The sequence below is a fragment of the Pteropus vampyrus genome, unplaced genomic scaffold (genome assembly GCF_000151845.1).
Source record: "Pteropus vampyrus isolate Shadow unplaced genomic scaffold, Pvam_2.0 Scaffold20, whole genome shotgun sequence".
Classification (NCBI taxonomy): Eukaryota; Metazoa; Chordata; class Mammalia; order Chiroptera; family Pteropodidae; genus Pteropus; species Pteropus vampyrus.
The window spans coordinates 2784089-2804413 of record NW_011888801.1 but is presented as its reverse complement, the minus strand read 5'-3'; the positions used below and the strand labels follow the sequence as shown (position 1 = coordinate 2804413).

Below are 20325 nucleotides of genomic sequence, written 5' to 3'. Positions count from 1 at the left end.
GTCAAGGGTTGGGGAAAGTGCAGTGAGTGCAGTGTGATGGGAAAACCCGCTACCTACCTCTTCCTTGGTTCTTCTCATACACCAGACCTCAAAATGCTTCAAGCCACCATCTTCCCAAGGAAATGGAGCCCAGAGGTATTCCCATGCCACTGATTGCATTCCATAAACATTTTTTTCAGCACTCCAAAGTACTAGGCACTTACTCTTAAGCTCTGCTGAGAAGAATCAGAGTTGATTGTCACCTAAGGTGGTCGATCTTGACAGTGTCCTTTGATGCCTTAGAAACCTTAATCAGACATATTGAGTGCCATTGAGGCTTGTGGGGCGAGAGGGTTAGAATTAAAGGGGAGAAATTATGCACATTCTTGAACCATATGGAGATAATAATTCTTTTCTCACTGGGCTTTGGTAAGAATTAAATAAGGTAATATTGTGAAGCTACCTAGAATAGCGTCCAAAACACAGTAGGCATTCAATAAAATCATCTGAACATTATGTATGTTCTCTCACTCAGTTCTGGCATGATAGTTTCTCTTTACTGAATTTAACAGTTTTTCCATTGAAATCATGGCCTGGTTGGGTTGGAGGTATTCAGCCAGGCTGCTTGGTGTTGGGGCTCCCACCAGTACCCATCATAAAAAATAATCACCACCAAACCTGTTTAGAAGTTACCCAAAAAGCCATGCTATAGCAAATCTATGAATATTCTTGGTTGTAAGTGGCAGAAACTGGCTCTGGCTAATTTAAGCAGAAAATGAATCTATCAGAAGGATTTCAGGAAGCTCAGAAAATCAGTAAGAAGACTGGAGACCCAGACTTGGGGAAATGGACAGGAACTGAGAGTGGCTGGGAAATAGAGGATGTAGTTGGTCATGCTACTGCAACAGTCTGGTTAGGCCACTGCCTGAGTGGCTGTCGTTATCACACCGGACATGGCAGTAACTGTCCTCTCCACTCTATCTCCCTTAGACAGTCAATGCCTTTGATTTGGGCTCAATGCTCCTTCTGGGCTATTAGCATCTCTGTCTCTGCTGAGAAGGCTGTCCAACCTACTCCAATCCTCTGCTCACCTGTTAACAGTCAAATATCCTGCTGATGGAGCCTCAGCTATCAGGGGCAGGGAGAAGGAGGACATGGCCCCTTCGGCTTCTGTAGTTGGAAGCAAGCTTTGCATTATAACAAATAGGAAGGGGGTTCAGAGGATAAGCAGACAAAAAAGATAAATACTATATGTCCACAATCTGATAGTTTAGAGAATCACTGAGGGTTAAAAGTATGATGAGACCTGACTCCAGGTGACTTTGGGCTATTCTAAAATACCAAAGCCATCTCTCAAGAATGTTTGAAGGAAAGTCTTTAATAGGTTTCTAAAAATTTTTTGAACCACTATGGTGGTATACCTAGGATGGAAACACTATTGGAAATAAAATTTACCAAAGGGGACAGGTAAAGAATATATTTAGCTGCAAATATAAAATTTTCCAATTTCATTGCATTAAATAAATAGGGATTTTATTTTTCTAATATAGCAGAAGTTTTGAAAATTGGGTGATTGTTAGAGATGGCTCAGTGTCCCAGTGATGCCAGGATTAAATGTCTCTCTGCTATTTTCTTGGACTTTTCCTCATGGTCACAAGATAGCTGCTATAGCTCTAGATGTTATATCTAAGTCCATAGAAGGAAGAAGGGAGAGATGGGAGGAAAGGGAAGGGTCAAAATATCTTCATCATCTCCTTTGATCAGGAAAACAAGAGCGTTTGCCAAAATTGAGTCACACGGTGATCCCTAGCTACAAGAATGATTGGGAAAGATGAAAACAGGATTATCATGATTGGTGTACACCAACTGTGAGCCACTGTCTGGGCCTGGCACACTGCTATAATATTAAGCTTAGGAAGGAGAGAAGTGGATTTTGGATTGCATATCTAAATTCTGGTGTAAGATTTGGGCATTGCAGGATTGGAAGTTAGACATATAAGCATGGGGACAAAGGCCTTCTAGGGAGAGGTGCTAGGAGTGCATGTAGGGGGAACAAAAAATCAGATTTGGCTGGGGTATAAGGCAGCTGCACTTTCGGCAATCTGTCCTACAGAAATAAAGTCTGATTCCAAGGTTATAAACACAAGAATTTTATTAGTAAAAAAACAAAACAAAACAAAACTGATAACAACCTATATGACCATCTACAAGGGAATGGTGAAAAAAATGGGGAATAAATATTCTATGAAATACTATGCCGCTAAAAAATTAGATCTAGATCTGTAGACCCACTGTCATAGAGAAAGAATGAGAAAGTTACGCAGAACTCTAATACGATCATTTCTGTATAAACAAACAATAATACAATAGCACCATATATATGAGTATAGTTTATATGAGCATGGTGAACATGGAGAAAGGGATAGAAGTTCTACCCCAGGCCGTTAACACTGAATATATCAGGAGACTGGGTGGCAAATGGAGAGGAGATGGGAGCGATCATAACATTTCTCTTTATATATCTGTGAGTGCTTTGCAGGTTGAAGTTGGTGTGTCTTTTATAACTTTGGAATGCAATTTAATCAAAGCTTTTTAAAAGCAATTGAGAACTAGATTATGAAGAGTCAAGTGTTACATGTGGAAAATAGAGAGCCACTGAAGATTTTTGGGCAAGGAAAGAATGTAATCAAGAAAACTAATCTGGCAAGAGTAGATATAATAGATTAGAGGCAAGAGAGGCTGGGGATGTACAGACTGGAAAGTTCTTATAGCAGCAGCTCAATCTGAAGCTAATCAAGTACTAAACTGTGATAGCAGTAATATGCGAAGTGAGGAAGAGGAAAGGGAGCCTAGGCTACATACCGCCCTGGGACATATATGCCCAAATGGTAGGAGGAGCGGTCATGGGTGATGGGTGTTTTTCCATTAAACTGTGTCAATTAACACATCTTGCACCTTGAAAATCTGAATAAATGGCTGAGAAACCATAGATATTTCTCCCCTCTAACATTCAGTTATTTGATATTCACAATATCAAGACTCAAAATTTTTTTCGTGAGATTTCTGTTATCTCCTTTATTAAACTGAAAACATCTTAGGATGTGAAACCATAGAGAATACTAACTGATGGTCTCCAAAAGTGCTTTTAACCTAAAAAGTTTTTCATTCATTCAACACAGGCGATAGTACATACGAATGCTCTTTTCTTCATTAATTCTTTGAAGAAATAGCCCCAGTCCCTGACCCCTCAAAGTTACCATTCAGTGAAGGGGACAGACTTGCAACAGGAAATCCCCAGTACGGTAAGAGCTCTAAGACAGGGGTCCCCAACCCTGGGGCTGCAGACTGATTCAAGTCCGTGGCCTGTTAGGAACCAGGCCACACAGTAGGAGGTGAGTGGTAGGCGGGCAAGCAAGCAAAGCTTCATCTGTATTTGCAGCTGTTCCCCAACACTAGCATCGCTGCCTCAGCTTCACCTCAGATCATCAGGCATTAGATTCTCATAGGAGCACCAGTCTCTGGTGCCAAAAAACTTCGGACCGCTGCTCTAAAGAGTGTTTCAGGAGCCCTAAGTACCAGGTGGGAGGGTGCAGGAAAGTGGCGTGTAAGATGAGACCTGAAGAAAGAGGTGCAGTGAGCCAGCTGAAGAGAAGGACAGAGGTCATTCCAGATAGAAGGAAAAGCATTAACAAGGTCCTGGGGTGGGAAGTAGCATGGCACTTTAGAGTAACCAAAAGGCAGCCATTGATAGCAGGAGCTCAGGGGGAGGGGGAGTAGGACATAGACAAAGGCAGAAAGGTGAGCTAAGGCAAATCAAGCCTCAGACATGCTAGCCATGGGCTCAACTTGACCCCTAAGAACAATGAGAACCCAGGTGCTTTTAAGCAAAAGAGAAATATGGTCTGATGTGCTTTTTAAAAAAGATCACTTAGGCTTTGGCAAGTACAGAGAAACAACGCGAGGATACTCTTTGGTCGGGTTTCCTTCTCCATCAGGCTGCGAGCTGCCCAGGGGCTGAATTGAGCCCATCCCATTAATACCTTTCTCCTCCTCTGTGCAGGACCCCTCCAGCGGAGCAAGGCCTCAGCTGCAAGTGGATGTGGTTAACCGGCCGCAGACACTCCCCCATAAGGTAAGTAAAAACCCAGGAAGATTCCCCTCAGATGGGTTGGAATGCTGGGGATCTGAAGAAAAGAAACAATAAGAACGTGGATGAGATGGGTGTGAGGTAAGGCAAATTTCTCCTCTCCGTGCCTCAATTTCTTTATAAAACCGGGCATTCGTGGTACTTACCTCAGAATGTTGCTTGAGGGCGTAATTTATACATAGTTCTTAGTATCTGGCGCAAAGCGAACGCTCAGAAGGAGTTAACTTTTGTTTTTGTTCTTCCTGAAAGATAAACAGGACCCTGTTGGCACGGATATGTATACCTTACTGTCTGAGGGGACAACTGGCCAGATCCCAGAGAATGTTTGAGCCCCTGGGCCAGGCAGGTCTCAGGACTATCAAAATACCAAAATTTGACAGTCTTACGTATGAGTTTGGGCCGAGGTTGCTAGTGTGTAGGTGCTTCTGTTCCTGTGATTTAAATTCCGTAAAACAGAACCCCCAGCTGGAGAAAAGGAGCGGCGCACTGCCCTTCGTCGTAGCCCAGGCTGGGCGCCAGGCCCGGGACAGGGGTCAGAGATCCCGCAGCCTTGCCTGCGGGGGCGGAGCCTAGAGAGCTGGAGGCGGGCCGGCGTGGCGGAGGGGCGGGATCGGCTCGGCAGCCCAAGGCCCCGCCCCCAGCGGAAGTGCCGGAGGGCCCGCCCCGCTCTTCGGAGGCCAGTTCTTTCAATTAGGCTCCTAGACTGAGTTCGTCCAGGATCCCAACGCCAGGTTCGAAGAGGAGGCTGCGTATCTGACTGTCTCGGGTGGTGCTTTCTGTCTGTCCCACTCCCCCGCCCTCTCTCCCATTTCTGTTATCCGCGCGGCTGCAGACGCCGCTGGGGACTGCACAGGTAAAGACGGCTAGTGAGGGCGCAGGTGTGGGTGCCTCCCAAGCTGGATCGGCAGGGGAGAGAGGCTGAAGGCACGTGCCTGGCTTTTTCCCAAAGCATTTGTGTTGACAGGAGCTCGGGAAGGGCAGACGTAGACCCCACGAAGGCTGCTGTGCACTGGGGAGGCAGAGGGGGTGAGACTGAAGCCCCCATAGCTTGGGGGCTGGATCATTTGTGTCCCCGCGTCGTGCGCAGGCTCCGTTGTGCCTGGGAGGTAGAGAGCTGGTTGGGCAGGGGCAGGTCGAGGTCGCGACACGGGAGGGTTATCCCCCACCCACTCCCTGCAGTGACTAGGGTCTGACAGCCGTCCCGCCTGAACGCGGACAATCCCAGGTTTACAGAATGAAAATCAATAAAAATCGATGGAATGGCAAAAAACACGAAACGTGTTGGATTGTTATTATTTGCGCTTGTTAAATTCCTTTTATTTTATTTATATTTTACTTCCTTCTTGGAAAAGGTGGCTTCGGCTTGGACCAGGGCCTGGTAGAGGTACGCAGAACGCCCCCTGGTCTCCCGGCAGGGGGCGAGGGCCTGTCCTCCGCCCCAAGCCGCGCAAACTTACCAGAGCGGCGGTGCGGGGTCGGACACCGGAGGGGAGCTCACCGTGCACTCGGCTTCCGAATACTGCTTTCTTCCGCGCCTCATTGTCCGCACTTTAAAGAGATGCCCCCCTTCCACCCGCATTTCCCCGGTTCACCACCCCCACGCCCTGGGGGCCGCGCCTCCTCCCCTCCCCCGAGCTCTCTCCAGCGCTTTAAATAATGATATTTGCATGCAGGGAGCGATTCATAAATATGTCAGGGCCGGTGAAATATAGGCAACATTTCAAACTTTCTATTTAAAAAACATGAATTATGGCCGCGGAAAATGTGTTCCCATTTAAAGGCGATACGAAGTATTTGGTGTCTCGTCCTCGGGCCCATCCATCACGCAGACAATAAAGAGAGTTTTTCGCCCTGACACCCGCGATTTATGGGCGCCCTTCTCTGCCCTCATCACTCACCCGCCGCGGCCGGCCGGGCGACAGGCCCTGCGGAGAGACCGGCCGCAGCCCCCCCTCGCCAACCCGCGCGCGCACTTTGCGCCCTCGCTAGCCCCCCAGGACTGCCGCTCCCAAGAGGAAGCGCTCGGTCTGAGGAGTTGGGAGGTAAGCGGTGATGGTCTGGGCAGCCCGTGGGAGCGGAAACCACACTCGTCTTCTCACCTCCGCGCAAGCCTGTCTTAGGGCTGAGGCTGAGCGGGCGGAGCAGCGGCCTCGAGTGCCGGCTCTACGTCTGGGCCTCGTCCGCGGATCGCCGCGCGCCGCGGCGCGGGGAAGTTTGGAGTGCAGGCCGAGGGTGGTTATTTACGCGCGGTATCGAGGTGAGGGGAGAGGACTGTGCGGGGGGCTCCCCAGGCGACTTTCTGGCCATTCTGCCCTCAGAAAGGCTCTCTGCTCCCAAGCAAGCTTTCTTGCGCCCCGTTGGGTGGATGCTTCTGCACATAGCTTTCTTCGGCTTTTACAAAGCTTCCTCCTCCCTGATGCAATCCCCACAGACACATCCTAGGCGTTCGCAGCACCTTAGAAACTATTTTTACGGACGGAGCCGAGGAGTTGGCGAGAAGTAAAGAAGGGGAGGCGCCTTCCCTACCGCTTTGCCTCGGGCCAGGCTCCGCCGCCCTGTGCCCCCTTCGCCCACCGCCCCACCTCGTGTGCGCACACACTAGCGCACTGTCCTTGCAAAGCCGACACCGAATCTGTGCTGCAAACTTGAGGAAGAAAGTTTGGGCTTCATCTGCCACGGAATTTGCTTTCAGTTTTCGCCGCGGGCGTACTCGGCCCCGCGGTTTCCAATGCACCGGCAGAAGTGAGGCCGCTCGGTCCAAGGGCGCTGATAGTCCATCCTCCCTCGGAGGCCCGACCAGCCGCCTCACTAGCACGAGGAGCCACTTTGTGTCCCGCCCTGGGCCGATGCGTCTGTGTACACCAGAATTGGGAGCCATTTCCTACCGGATGCCTGCGAGCTGGATTCATTCGGATACAGGCAGTGCAAACCGCAGCCAGAGAAATCCCGTCGATTCTAAAAATGACAAGGTTGAATTTATTAGATCAAGATTCATGTGTAGTGAAGGGAGATGAAAATTATACAAATACTCCACGTCCAGTGAGAACGGAATATCGCTTCCGGCTCAAGGGCATGTAACATAACATCTGATTACTTAAATCTATAGAGGGATGTAAAATATCATTAAATTCTCTGTGTGAACATATAGTTAAGTTGGAAAAATTCTAGACCAAGTGTCTTTTTACAGCCCCTGTTTGGGTTTAATCTGGGCTCGAGATAGCACTTATGTCCAAATAACCACTCAGCGAATATTTCCTATAGCCAGAGTGAGTTCCACATCATTAAGGGGTGCGGTATGTGTACTTCTTTAAATATCTGCTGTATGGCAGAGGTGAAATAAATACATTTCAGAAAAACAGGCGCGCAAGTAACTGCGCCACCACATCGCTACAAATATTTCTAGGTATAGAAATAAATATTCCTACAAGGTCGGCTGTGGAAAGTGTGCACAAATAGAAGGGATTTCTGGAACCTGGGGGTGGGGGCCACCGGTCCTGCAGCTCCAGGCGACTAGCACCCTGAGGCGGGCTCTATTCGATTTTCGCGCCCTCGGACCCCGATGTGACAGCTGGGAGAGGCTTGCCCGGGATCGCCAATACTGCCTTGGGGGGTTCTCGCGGATACATGGGCGATGAGGAAGCTTCCGCCGGGCTCTGAACGTGGCATTTAGGATAGCAGGGCCTAGGGGCCCGCGGGCACCCAGTCCCCCTGAGACATTTCAACAACCCCTCAATCCTGGCTCCACCCAGCGCAGGCTGTGGCCATTTGGGCCTACCGATTTGGAGCAAGAGCGCGGAAAAGGCGGGTTGCGCTTGGTTCTGAGGAGTCTCCAAGTGCCAAACCAAAGTCACAGGAACGAAGGCCATGATTTCACGTCCATGAGGAATCAAAGCCTCACCCGGCCCGTGGAGCGCCAGTTTGAGGCCACAGAAGCAGTTATCTGGGTGTATTTACTTAATGAAATGTTAGGTACCCTTTCTCATACTCGGTGCTGAGGCCCAGGTGACCCGTGGGTCTCCTCGACATATTTGCAACGCCATGCAACGCGGTCAGCAAGGTCGGCGACGTTCAGCGCTGAAATTCCAAGGCCAAATACTAATTCCAGAATAGGGAGCTTAAAATCATTCACCCATCTCAATGCTCTGGTCTCTCTTTTTTTCTCATCCCTCTAAACGCACCCAGTCCTTAAACAGGTGTAATTTCTGAGGCCTCTGCTTGAGGAAAAATTAGGAATGATTTTGTCATGAGTTCCTGGGAATTGCACACACTCCTGAGGCAGCCCTGCCGCAGAGAAATAACCCGGTCCCTGAGAATGCCCTGCCTCAGAGAGTGTGAATGCGCAGGAGTGGTATATACGGTATACCTAGAAAAGGGAGAGAAAATAGGAAATAATCCTTGGCAAGTAGGAAAAGAGGAAAGGAATGGGGGAGGGAAAAGAAAAAGGTTAGGGAGACAAAAAAGAAGTGGGAGAGGAAACAAAAAAGAGAAAGTAGAAAGAGGAAAAAGAAAAAGAGCGCCAGGGGAGGCGAGCCCAGAAGAGTACAGGCCGTGGCGAGGCCCCGGGAATAGGCCAGGCTGTAGGTCCGACAAGGCTGGTGCCTCCTCGGCCTCGAGAAGAGGACAGGGCCACCCGGGACCATCCCCTACGAGTCCCGCGAACCTGGGCCCCGCTCCCAGTCCAGGGGATCAGGCCTGGGTCCAGCGGTTTCCGAGAGCTCTTTTCTCTCCCCACTCCTGGGAGACCACAGGGTGGGGCGGTACCCGGGTGGGGAGGCCCCCCGGCGCGCCAGTCCCGGACTGTTTGGGCGCTCTGGGCCAGGCTTTCCAGCTCGCCGGGCCTGACCTGTCAGGCGGATTATCTTCGAGGGAGATTAATAGGGGAGGCGGGCTGCAATAATAATCGTTTTGTTTGATGTGACAACTCTGATAGGCGTTGATTTACTTACAAACTGATAGGCTTTTAATTGAGCGCCTCCGCCGAGCCCAAGATGAAAGGGAAGCGGCGGTGAAAGGCGGCCCGCCTGCCCTCCGGCCTCAATACTGATTAGCCATCTCGACAGTGAATAGTTCAAGGCATTTTCAAACTTTTTTCCTTAACTCTCTCCCCTTCCTTCTCCTCCCACCCCTCCTCAAATATGTGCCATGCCCACTCCTTTTTTAGAGAAAACAAATCATTTCCATTGTGTGCAAATAAAATCCACAGGACATCCACGCCAACCGCCGCTGGGGGTTGGAGGCATTAGGCCCAGCGCCGAGTAATTAATAACTCCCCCACCCCACCTCCAGCGCGGCCTTCGGGGATTTGGCCTCCCTGGCAAGATGCGCAGGCTCGGATGCTGGGACCTCCTGAAAGCCCGGGGCGCGCAGGCCTCCAGGCGCCCCCATGCGCTCGGACCTTCGGAGCTGGAATTTTAGGGGAGCAAGTGCACGCAGACCACGATCCGCGCGCACTCAACCCGGTTCTGGGAGACGCTGGGGCCACTCTCTGGTTACCCCCACACACACACACACACACACGCGCGCACACACACACACACACACACACGCTTCGTATGCTGGGGTTACCGCCCCCTGGCCTCCCGGCATAAAAAAAAAAGAGCCTGGAGACAGGGGTGAGGGGGTGGGGGGTATGCCCGGGGTCACCTCAAGCTCTGGCCGTCGCCCCTAGCATCAGTGTCCCGGCCTCGCGGGGAGGCCTTGGTGACACGTGGCCCACCGCTAGGCTCTAGGAGCTGGGAGCTCTACAGATGATCCCGGCCAACACCTCGACAGCCGCACACTCAATGACAAAGACAGACGCTAACACACCCGCAGGATACAAGCAGCCTCACAGACACGCTCTTCTTCAGAGATAGTTTAGGACTGTCTCACCAAAGATGAACAAAACGACCTTCATAGGCTTGCTTGTGGCCTCATCACCGTCTCCCAAACTCACCTTCCTCAGTTGCACAGACTGTCCGAAACCACCTTGAATGCAGGTGTGCACCTACACACACACACGCACACATACACACACTAACAAACAGCAGCCCAAAATACACACCACCTCACTCGCCTCTTTAAATTACCTTTAGTCAAGTTACCATCTCATGAAGTTTACCAACCTGAAGAATGAAGGGGTAAGATTAAAACAGAAAATGCATCCCTCAAGAAAATTCTAAAACTCACCCCAGAAAGTTCTCGATATCTGTGTGGACCGGGAAACAGAGACAAAAATAAGATAGAGGAGAATGGGGTCGTTAGAGAGGTGAGGGCGAGCACCTCGAGGGCAAGTCCGAAATCCGACCCCGTTGCACACCCGGCTCCGCACTTACGGTGCGCGGTAGGCAACCGGGTCTCTAGGCCCGGCCCCCAACCCCCGCGCGGTATAGACTGACTCCTGGCTCCCAGCGCTCCCTGTCCCACCATTTATCAAAAGAATTGACAACAAAAGAGCCGGGGAGGAAAAGTGGGGGAAGGGATTTTAAAAGTCTTCCAAGTCTTTCCGAGGAAAGGAATGTGTCCTCCTCTCGCCCTCTTCTAATTTCTGCTATTTTTCTGGAGGTGACCCTCGAACTCGCTCCGAACTCTGTCAAAGCCCTGACAATTCACACAGCGGCACAGGAAAACATACACACCTGTGCACTCAGATTCAGGTATACAGGACACGCACAGCGCTTCCCCTCTTCCTTCCAAACAGCCCGAGTGACGGTGCAAATCGAGGGGAACGCGGCAGTCCCGCTCCGCTTCCCTGGAAGAGCCCGCGTTCCCACAGACAGCCGCCCCCTCCCTCTCTCGCTCCTTCCCTCTGCTCTGTCAGCGCAGGTCAGTCTCAGCTCCGCGTTCCGATAAATTCGAGCGAGCAGACCGAAGAAACCCCGGCTATCAAACCTGCTAGGGTGCCGCTCAGTGCGGGAGGATTGGGGAACCGAACTGAGTGAGCCTGAGACGTAACTCCCCCATACACCCACTGTCAGACCTCTTCTTCGCAGCCTCTCAGCCCTAGCCACGATCCGAATGGGGTCGAAGAATTAAGAGGATACCCCACCACTGACTTCTAGAACTCAAAGTTACGTTAGTGATGTGGCTCTCCGAGTTTAGGGTCAGAGCCCTACAGAATGTGTGGTCCGCGGAAGGCTCGCAGCCTGGCACCCGCACGCTACACGCCCCCGAGAGAATATTCCCGGGAAGAAAAAAAAAAAAAAATCTCCCATGCTAGACATTGCCGCTGCGCGTCTCGCGTACCCGGAGCCGCTCGGAACTCCGCGGCCCCAATGGATGGAAGTCCCCAGAGATGAAAAGGTATATCTCTGTCTCCGACATCGAGAGGGGTAAGGCGCTCACCCCAGGCCTGAGCACCCCTCTCAACACCCTGGGCGCACCTGCGCACTTTACTCTATTCATTTTCCTGACACTGAGCGCCTCCTTCCCCTATTTCATTTTTTTTCTTAGAGCCCCCAACCCCCTCCCATCCCAGGAGGCTGCTCTTCTTTCCCCCTCCTCCGATTTCCCCTCGGTCTCTTCCTTCCTCTCCGTCTCTCTCTCTCTCTCTTTTTCCCTTCAAGTCGCACCCGCCTTGTAATCAGCAACAAAAGCTGACATAAATCACGGGCGGATTGACAAGAGCTGACAAATAACTGATTGATTGCGGTCGAGGAACATTGACAATTGATGGAGGGGTGGAGATGCCCAAAGAACTTTGGCGGGGGGAGGAGAAGAGGGGCTGGCAAGGAAGAGTAAGAAGGGGGGGCTGAGTGTGAAACAGAGGAAGCATGTGACCCCCGCTCCTGCTCCAATCTGAGAGTCCCCAGGAGTCACGTGAGCGGGAAGGGCGGGGAGCCGAGCGCTTAGCTTAGAGAAGAGCCGCCACCGCCTCCGCTGCCCACCTAGCTTCTGGTTTCTCCGCTGCCGAATCTCGGGAAATCAAGCGGGAGGGCGGACTTTCTCCAGCATCTGCTCCCCGCCTTTCCTTACCCTGGCGGCCGCACCGCGAGAGATTTCAATTACCGAGGAGAGAATATTTGGTGAGCGGGCCCCTGTGCGCTCCTGGAGTTGACAGCCCGGCTGTTGTCCAGACTCCTGCCGGTGCTCCATTTGAACACTACCTCAATCTGTTCCTCATACGCACCCTCCTGCAAAACCGTTTCAGTTTATTTTCGAGCTGGGGAAAGGAAGGACGACGAGGAGGAAAAACGAGGGAGGCGGCAGATAGCAAACGTAGAATAAAAGTCCAGCACGTACTCGGAGCGAAATCGAGGGAGGGGACACGCGGGGGGGGGGGGGCAGCGAAGAAGGAGCTGCCCATTAAAACCAGCGCTGAGAGTCCTGGCGGCAGCGGCGGCGCGGGACGCGTCACATCCCCTTGACCCTCCAATCACCTCGGGCTCCCATTTGATTGGAAGGCGGCAAAGGCTTTAATCTCCCCCTTGGTGCAGCTGCTTTTGAAGTGAGTTTCCTCGCCAGAGCCCCGGCTGGACAGGCAGCGGCTCACACCGCAGAGAGCAGCGCCAGCGTCGGGCCGCGAGTGCGCAGCGCAAGGGCACAGCCTGAGGCGGACACGGCGAGCCACCCGGCACTTCAGAAGTCGGGCCCGCTGCTCCCGCTCGGCCACAGCTCTGCTGCGGGCCACCCAGGATTATTCGCTTCTGGCTCCAGGCGCCGAGAAGGCGCGCTGGGCGCCCGCGGCCGCCGCGCCAGCTCCTCCTCCTGCTGCTCCTGCTCCCCCGGCGAGCGCGCAGCCCGAGCCCGCCCCGCGCCTCCCGGAGCCCTCCCCCCGCTGCTCCCATGCGCGCGGGTGGGTCATGAGCACAGCGCCCTCGCTTTCTGCCCTAAGAAGCAGTAAGCACAGCGGCGGCGGCGGCGGCGGCGGTGGTGGTGGTGGTGGCAGTGCGGACCCTGCCTGGACCAGCGCGCTCTCTGGAAATAGCTCCGGCCCCGGCCCAGGCTCGTCCCCGGCCGGCAGCACCAAGCCTTTTGTGCACGCCGTGCCCCCCTCTGACCCTCTTCGCCAGGCTAACCGACTGCCTATCAAGGTGCTGAAGATGCTGACGGCACGGACTGGCCACATTTTGCACCCCGAGTACCTGCAGCCCCTGCCTTCCACTCCCGTCAGCCCCATCGAGGTAAGGACCCTCGCCCTGGATCGTACTGGGACCACCACCCTGCCTGCAGCTTCACGGAATTTCTCTCGGGATCTGGAGGTGGAAGTTGGGGCGGGGGGGGGTGTCGGAGTGATTCAGCTCCGGGATGAAGGGAGAGAATAGTGTTCTCGTACCTTAAAACTGGGGCGGAAAGGATAGAGAAGGTAGAATGGGGTGTGAATGCTAAGGGGGCAAGGTAGCCAAAACTTGTTTCTGCTTTTGGTATTAAAGCCCCTACCCCGACCCAGGCCCACTCACTTTCGGCCCGGAAGACAGTCGAGAATCCGAAATACGGTGTCAAAGTCTCAGTCCTCGGGTTCCCCAGAAGCTGGTATTTGTATACGGCCTCTCAGGCGCAAACCGCCCAAGCCCTTACTCTGAAGAATTAAGGATGGGGCGGGAGAGTTTGTACAGTTCTGGATCTCCGAGTCAGAAATCAAAACATTTTGTGAGTTTTTCAAAATCCAATTTAGCTCTTAGGGCATGAAAGATCCTGACTGGGGGGAAAGGATCTGCTGCAAGGCAAGGATGTGTGTGTATGGAGGGGGTGCCGCCTAGAATTGCGCCTCAGGGCTGGGAGGATCTTCGCGAGCCGTTGCGGAGGTTTTTGAACCCTAGAAGCCAGAATTCTAAAGGATTTTCCCTTCTTTCTCCCCCCCCCCACCCCACGTCTGACTCCGCAGCTTGATGCCAAGAAGAGCCCGCTGGCGCTGTTGGCGCAAACATGCTCGCAGATCGGAAAGCCCGACCCCTCGCCCTCCTCCAAACTCTCTTCGGTCGCCTCCAATGGGGGTGGCGCGGGCGGTGCCGGCGGTGGCGCCGGGGGTGACAAGGACGGAAAGTCAGGCCCCCTCAAGCTGAGTGACATCGGCGTGGAGGACAAGTCGAGTTTCAAGCCGTACTCCAAACCCGGCTCGGATAAGAAGGAGCCAGGAGGCGGCGGCGGAGGAGGCGGTGGCGGCGGGGGTGGCGGCGGCGGCGGGGGAGTTTCCGCGGAGAAGTCCGGATTCCGGGTACCGAGCGCCACCTGCCAGCCATTCACGCCCAGGACAGGCAGCCCAAGCTCCAGCGCCTCGGCCTGCTCTCCAGGAGGTATGCTACCTTCCACCGGGAGCGGCCCGGAGGGCAAGGACGACAAAAAGGACCCCGACGCAGGCGGCGGCAGTGGCGGCAGTAAGGGCTCTGGGGGCGCCTCGGCCGAAGGGGGACCCACCGGGCTGGCGCACGGCCGGATTAGCTGCGGCGGCGGGATTAATGTGGACGTGAACCAGCACCCAGATGGAGGCCCCGGAGGCAAGGCTCTAGGCTCGGACTGTGGCGGTTCATCAGGCTCAAGCTCGGGCTCGGGCCCTAGCGCGCCCACCTCCTCCTCGGTGCTGGGCTCTGGGCTGGTAGCACCGGTATCGCCCTACAAGCCGGGTCAGACAGTGTTCCCTCTGCCTCCCGCGGGTATGACCTACCCAGGCAGCCTGGCTGGCGCCTACGCCGGCTACCCGCCCCAGTTCCTGCCACACGGCGTGGCGCTCGACCCTACCAAACCCGGCAGCCTCGTGGGGGCACAGCTGGCGGCGGCTGCGGCGGGCTCGCTGGGCTGCAGTAAGCCGGCCGGCTCGAGCCCCTTGGCCGGGGCGTCGCCGCCGTCCGTAATGACAGCGAGTTTGTGCCGGGACCCGTACTGCCTCAGCTACCACTGCGCCAGCCACCTGGCTGGGGCGGCGGCAGCCAGTGCATCGTGCGCCCATGATCCGGCCGCGGCGGCCGCAGCACTCAAGTCTGGATACCCGCTGGTGTACCCCACACACCCGCTGCACGGCGTGCACTCTTCGCTAACGGCAGCGGCTGCTGCCGGCGCCACACCGCCTTCCCTGGCGGGCCATCCCCTCTACCCTTACGGTTTCATGCTTCCTAACGACCCACTCCCCCACATCTGCAACTGGGTGTCGGCTAACGGGCCGTGCGACAAGCGCTTCGCCACGTCCGAAGAGCTGCTGAGCCACTTGCGGACCCATACGGCCTTCCCCGGGACAGACAAACTCCTGTCGGGCTACCCCAGCTCGTCGTCTCTGGCCAGTGCCGCAGCAGCAGCCATGGCTTGCCACATGCACATCCCCACGTCGGGCGCTCCCGGCAGCCCCGGGACGCTGGCGCTGCGCAGCCCCCACCACGCGCTGGGACTGAGCAGCCGCTACCACCCCTACTCCAAGAGCCCGCTCCCCACGCCTGGCGCTCCGGTGCCCGTGCCCGCCGCCACCGGACCCTACTACTCCCCCTACGCCCTCTACGGACAGAGACTGACCACGGCCTCGGCGCTGGGGTATCAGTGAGGGACCGTCGAGGGGGTTAGCAAGAGAGAAAGGAGCTGGGGGGAGGGGAGGAGCCGAGGGAGGGGCGGGAACAGGGAGAAGCTACTGTCACCGAGCGTGGGGATGACCCGGGCCAGGAAAAGAAAAATATATATACCGTATCTATCTACCCAAAACAGCGACCGAGACCCGGTGGGAAACTCCCCTTCCCCACACCTCACCTCCCCATCCAAACTTTATAAAAGTTGAAAAAATATCATTTGACTTTTTATAGAAAAAGAAGGAAAAAATAATTGAGAAAGTGTTCATTTGAGGACTGCATCATTGGTGGACACTGGTATTTATTTATGTTAGCTCCAAGCGGACCCGTGGTTCTAAAGTGCATTATTTAGTTTGAGCTCCGTAGGTAAAAAGAAAAAGGGGGAAAAATTAAAACTTGAGGGTAAAAATGGAAAACAAACCCTCCGTCCCTTGTAGATTACAAATAAATACAAAACCGCCACAGAACTAGAGGTCTTCTCTTTAATGTTACTTTAAAATTGCTATGATTGTATTGTACGTTCTTATTTAATGTCTGATTGAAACACAATTTACATGCATGTTTGTTACAAAAAAAGAAGAAAAAAACAAAACAAGTCACAATTTGTCAGCTCTGATTTCAAATTACAATTATTTTTAAGGTGTATACCATCGGAAGAGAATGGGTATTTTTTTGTATGTATTCTGGAAGAAAACAAAAAAAAAAAGAAAAACAATTCTATTCCAAAACCTCATTTGCCTTATTTTGTTCTTTAAAAGGAACACTTAACTATTTTTAATTTTTAAGTCCACCCGTTGAGAAGGGGACAAGTAAGGTTTACGTCATGTACTAAAATAATAGACAATGTATTGCTTTTAAGATTAAAATTCCGTATATTTGATGTATTAAAAGTTTTTTCATTATTATTATTATTATTATTAGTTAAAGAAGAGCATGGCAGTTTTAGCCGATGTAGGTCCCCTGGGCCACACGGCTACTCCTTCCCAGGACTGTGGCCGCATTTCCGATTGTTTTGTTGTGATTTTCAGGAAGAGGCAAAAGCTTCGGAAGGGCGGGCCAGTCCTGGGGTTGGCCTTAGGAAAAATATTTTTAAAGGGGATTTCACAATTTGGAAAGACAGTGTCCTTAGCTATCGCTCGTTTCGTTTTTAATTTTTCTCCCAGAAGCCTGTTTATTAAAAGTGAAAGGAAAAAATATTTTTTAAAATTTCCTCCTGAGATTTTTGGGAGTTTGGGTTTCGTTTTGTGCAGAGAGCAGTGCAGGCCCAGACTCGCCCGCCGAGCTTCGGCCCCGAGGAGGTGCCGCTGCCCACTGTCCCTCCCTTTGCTTTCTAAGGATCCCTTGTCCTGGGTGGGCAGCCGGCATAGACTTGAAGACAGACGGCCCTTGGAAACCTGTTTCCCAGGCTTGGGGAGAGCGCGCCGGAACTCTCCTGTCTCTCGGGGGAAAGTGAGTTCGCTTTCCTTTTCTTCCAGCTGCGGAGGGCCAGAGGTGGCCGCCAGCCGACCCCCTCCGGCTCCCCCACCCCGACCCCTCCGGCTCCTTCCTCTCTCCCGAGTCGGAACCCACCGCAGGCTGGCGCCGCGGCTGCTTTTCCGCGTCCGGATTTCTCTGCAGCCGAGCTCTATCCCAGTCTGTGCTGCAGGACAGCGCGCCAGGGCGGGACCCAAAGCCCCTTCAAATTCAATCCCGTGATGGTCCCGGCGCTCATTGCCGGCCTCGCTGGGGCGACCAAGTGGGCACCGAGTGCCATTCTGGGCTGTGAGCTCTGCTCCGCAAGGGCGCTGTGGGACCCTCTACCCCAGCGCGGATCTCTGCGGTGCGCATCGCTCCCTTCTCCTCATATTAAGCGGTGGGACTGAGCTGCCTGAAGGGCCAATGGAACTACACAGAGAAGAGCCCTAGTCTTTTTGGGGGGGAGGGGGTCCTGAGGCCCAGCCGACCCCATCCGCGCGCGCACACACACACGCACACGCGTACACACACACGCGCGCACACACACACACACACACACACACACTCATACTCCAGGCCTCAGAATGACTCTGGACTTATGGCTGTTTGAGCGCTCGCCCTCCAGGTCCGCGGGAGCTCTGGGCACTGAGCGCCCCTTTCCTAGGATCCCCGGACCACGCAGTCGAGGCGCTGAGGGCGTACCCCGAACTTCCCTCTCCCTAGGGTCAGGCCTTTCTGGCTTCTCCCAGCCACTGGCCTCCCTCGGTGTCAAACTCCCCCTGCTGCCTCTGGAGGCTCACCGCCGAGCAGAGGCCACCCTCCGCCTCTGGCCTCGGTCGGTCGTACGCGCGGCCCCCGCCACCATTTGCTCCGAGGTTGATAACTTTGAGATTTTCCAACCTTCTCTCAGCGTCAGCCTCTCGGCTGCACGGCCTTTTCCCGGGTTGCACGCACAGCAGCCCCTGTGATGCAGCGGGAAACTCCCAGGCCTCTGCCTAGAAAGGACTTGGTGGAGAATCAGGCTCCAACGCCGCCACCCAGAGGGTGGCAGCCTCCTGCACTTCCTACCCTCCTGCCTGGACTCCCTGACTCCGGGAATGAGAGCTGATGAACGAGGAGGACCCCGGCCGGTGGTGCCCCGGGACACCGCAGCCCAGCTCCCACTCCGGTCCGGCTACGAGACTGGACTGGGCCAGACTGAGCCTGGCTCCTCGAGAACCCCGGCCTATGGGGAAACTTGTCACCCCCAGACTCTCAGACAGACACCCATCTCCCGCTAAGTGCGAGGAGAGGACGTTCAAGGAGGTGGTGCGGCCCGAGTTCGGATCGACTCCAGCGCTCACGGCTTGGGATGTGAAAGCTAGGCCCCTGCTCATCCTCTCACCAGCACCAGCCACACGCCCTTAGCCACTCCGCCCACATGCTTCGCCTTCCTTCGCCTCGCGTCTTCATACAAGGGTCCTTGTGCCGCTACGCCTCGCCCGCCCGGACCCTCTTGGGCGGGGATGTACCTAGAAATTCCCCAGCCCTGGAATTTCACTTCTGGAACCTGAAGGGAGACGAACTGGCCACGTTTGTAACTTCACGCCCACTCTTGGTATTTTATTAACAAAAATCAAAACCAAAAATCCTTGAAATATTAATGAGACATCTTTTTCGGAGAAGCTGCTCAGGAGGCAGCAAAATTCCGGAGCTGGGGCCGAGGGCTGAGAGAAAAAAGGGCTCCCCGACGTATTGAACGGAGCTGAGTCACCCTGGGTACGCGGTTAGAGAACGGAAGGTAACAGTATGTGCCGCGAGTTCTGGCCAATGCAACCCGTTGGGGAACAAACGCCTCTCCCCGCGGCGCGCTCGGGGCGCTCTCCCACGTTTTTCTGATCTTTCCGCTGCAGCTGAAGCCCGAGCGAAGCGCGACGTGTCCGCCAGGCGGCGCTGCGGAGCCTGGCGTAGCGGAAGGAGACCCGGAACCCGGTCCAGTGCGCCGGCCGGCTTGATGGTCAGACCCAGAGCCTCTACTTTCGCATGCCTTTCCGGAGCTGTGTCCTGGAGTCTCCTCCTTGTAACTAGTCGCTCCTCTCCTGCTGCGAACCTTATATTCTGCACTTCACCTGCTCTAGCTTCTGCTACTGTGTTCCTCTTGCTCTCTTTCTCTGTCCTAGAGTTGGCCCAGCTCTCAGCCCTGGGAGCTCCCGCCACCACCCTCGAGGTTCCAACGGGTCACCTTGTCTGTCATACTGAAGTGATCCCTACACATTCATGCATTCATTCACGCTCTCATTCGCTGATTATTTCCTAGGGCCTAACCCTTACCAAGAGCTGTTCATCTCTTTACCAGACACAGGTGTAAAAACTGAGACCAAGTCCTGGAAGCCAGTTGCAAGGCCAGCAGAAACGGCCCAAGCCTTTCTCTCCATTCAATCATTCAATCCCTGCCCCCATCTCTACCTCTGGTGGTGACACTGAGTGACTAGTATCTTTGTGCTGGATGGCCTTTCAGCAGTAAGGAAAGGCAGACGAAAAAGCCCTTCTAGTTGATGGATTCCTTGTGCATTGGGTAAAAGTTGCCCAGAAGGGGAGCCCTGTCTCTGAGAGGCCATCTGATAGCCTCTTTTGTCCGTGTTGGCTTAGGATTCCTCACTCACTGTGACTAGAGTCTAGTTATGCTCAGAGTGACTGCAAAGCTCAGGCTGACCTGCTCACTCTGTTATGGATGATGTCCAGCCTATATTATCCCATTTAAATTTCACAACAATTCCATGAGATCATTAGAATCCTCACCCCTTTTTATAGATCAGGGAACTGAGGTTCGACAGAGAAAGAATACTAGCTTGAGGTCAGGTAGCTTGTGAGAGATGGAGTTTATGCAAAGATTCTCACATTGGCTGCTCTCAGTTGAAAAGATTTTAAAACAGAACAATGCCTGGGAACCAGAGATTCTTTCTCAACTGGGAGAGAGAATGGTGAACATAATTGTTTTTTCTGATGTTTTTCAATTTTCAGTGTTATCGTTATTATTTTACTTTTTATTATGAAGATTTCGAACAAACACCGATGAGGTAGCCCACAACTGGAGGTAGAGAAAATGGCCTAATGGACTTCCATAAACCCATCACCCAGCCTCCACAGTTATCAATTCATGGTCAGTCTTATTTCTCCTTGACCCCCTCCAATTTGCCTCCTCATTATTTTGAAGTGAATATAAACATCTTATCATTTCACTTCCTCAGGTGTTCATCACTTCTAGCCAGAGTCTGAACCAATCCAGGCCTCATCCCGCTGCTC

The 20325-nt window shown here is 53.6% G+C and overlaps 1 protein-coding gene across 1 annotated transcript; it reads left to right on the top strand.

Moving 5' to 3' along the window:
- Nucleotides 1–12374: 12374 nt before the first annotated feature.
- ZNF503 (zinc finger protein 503) lies at nucleotides 12375–16478 on the top strand. The gene is made up of 2 exons (XM_011355310.2): nucleotides 12375–13227; nucleotides 13929–16478. The coding sequence occupies exons 1-2, from the start codon at nucleotides 12907–12909 to the stop codon at nucleotides 15567–15569; spliced, it is 1962 nt and encodes a 653-aa protein (XP_011353612.1). The 5' UTR covers nucleotides 12375–12906; the 3' UTR covers nucleotides 15570–16478.
- The last annotated feature ends 3847 nt before the right edge of the window (nucleotides 16479–20325 follow it).

Coding starts and splice junctions, on each gene's coding strand:
- ZNF503 (XM_011355310.2), top strand. CDS start 12,907: ATGAGCACAGCGCCCTCGCTTTCTGCCCTAAGAAGCAGTAAGCACAGC. Junction 13,228..13,928: donor CTCCCGTCAGCCCCATCGAG/GTAAGGACCCTC, acceptor CTGACTCCGCAG/CTTGATGCCAAGAAGAGCCC.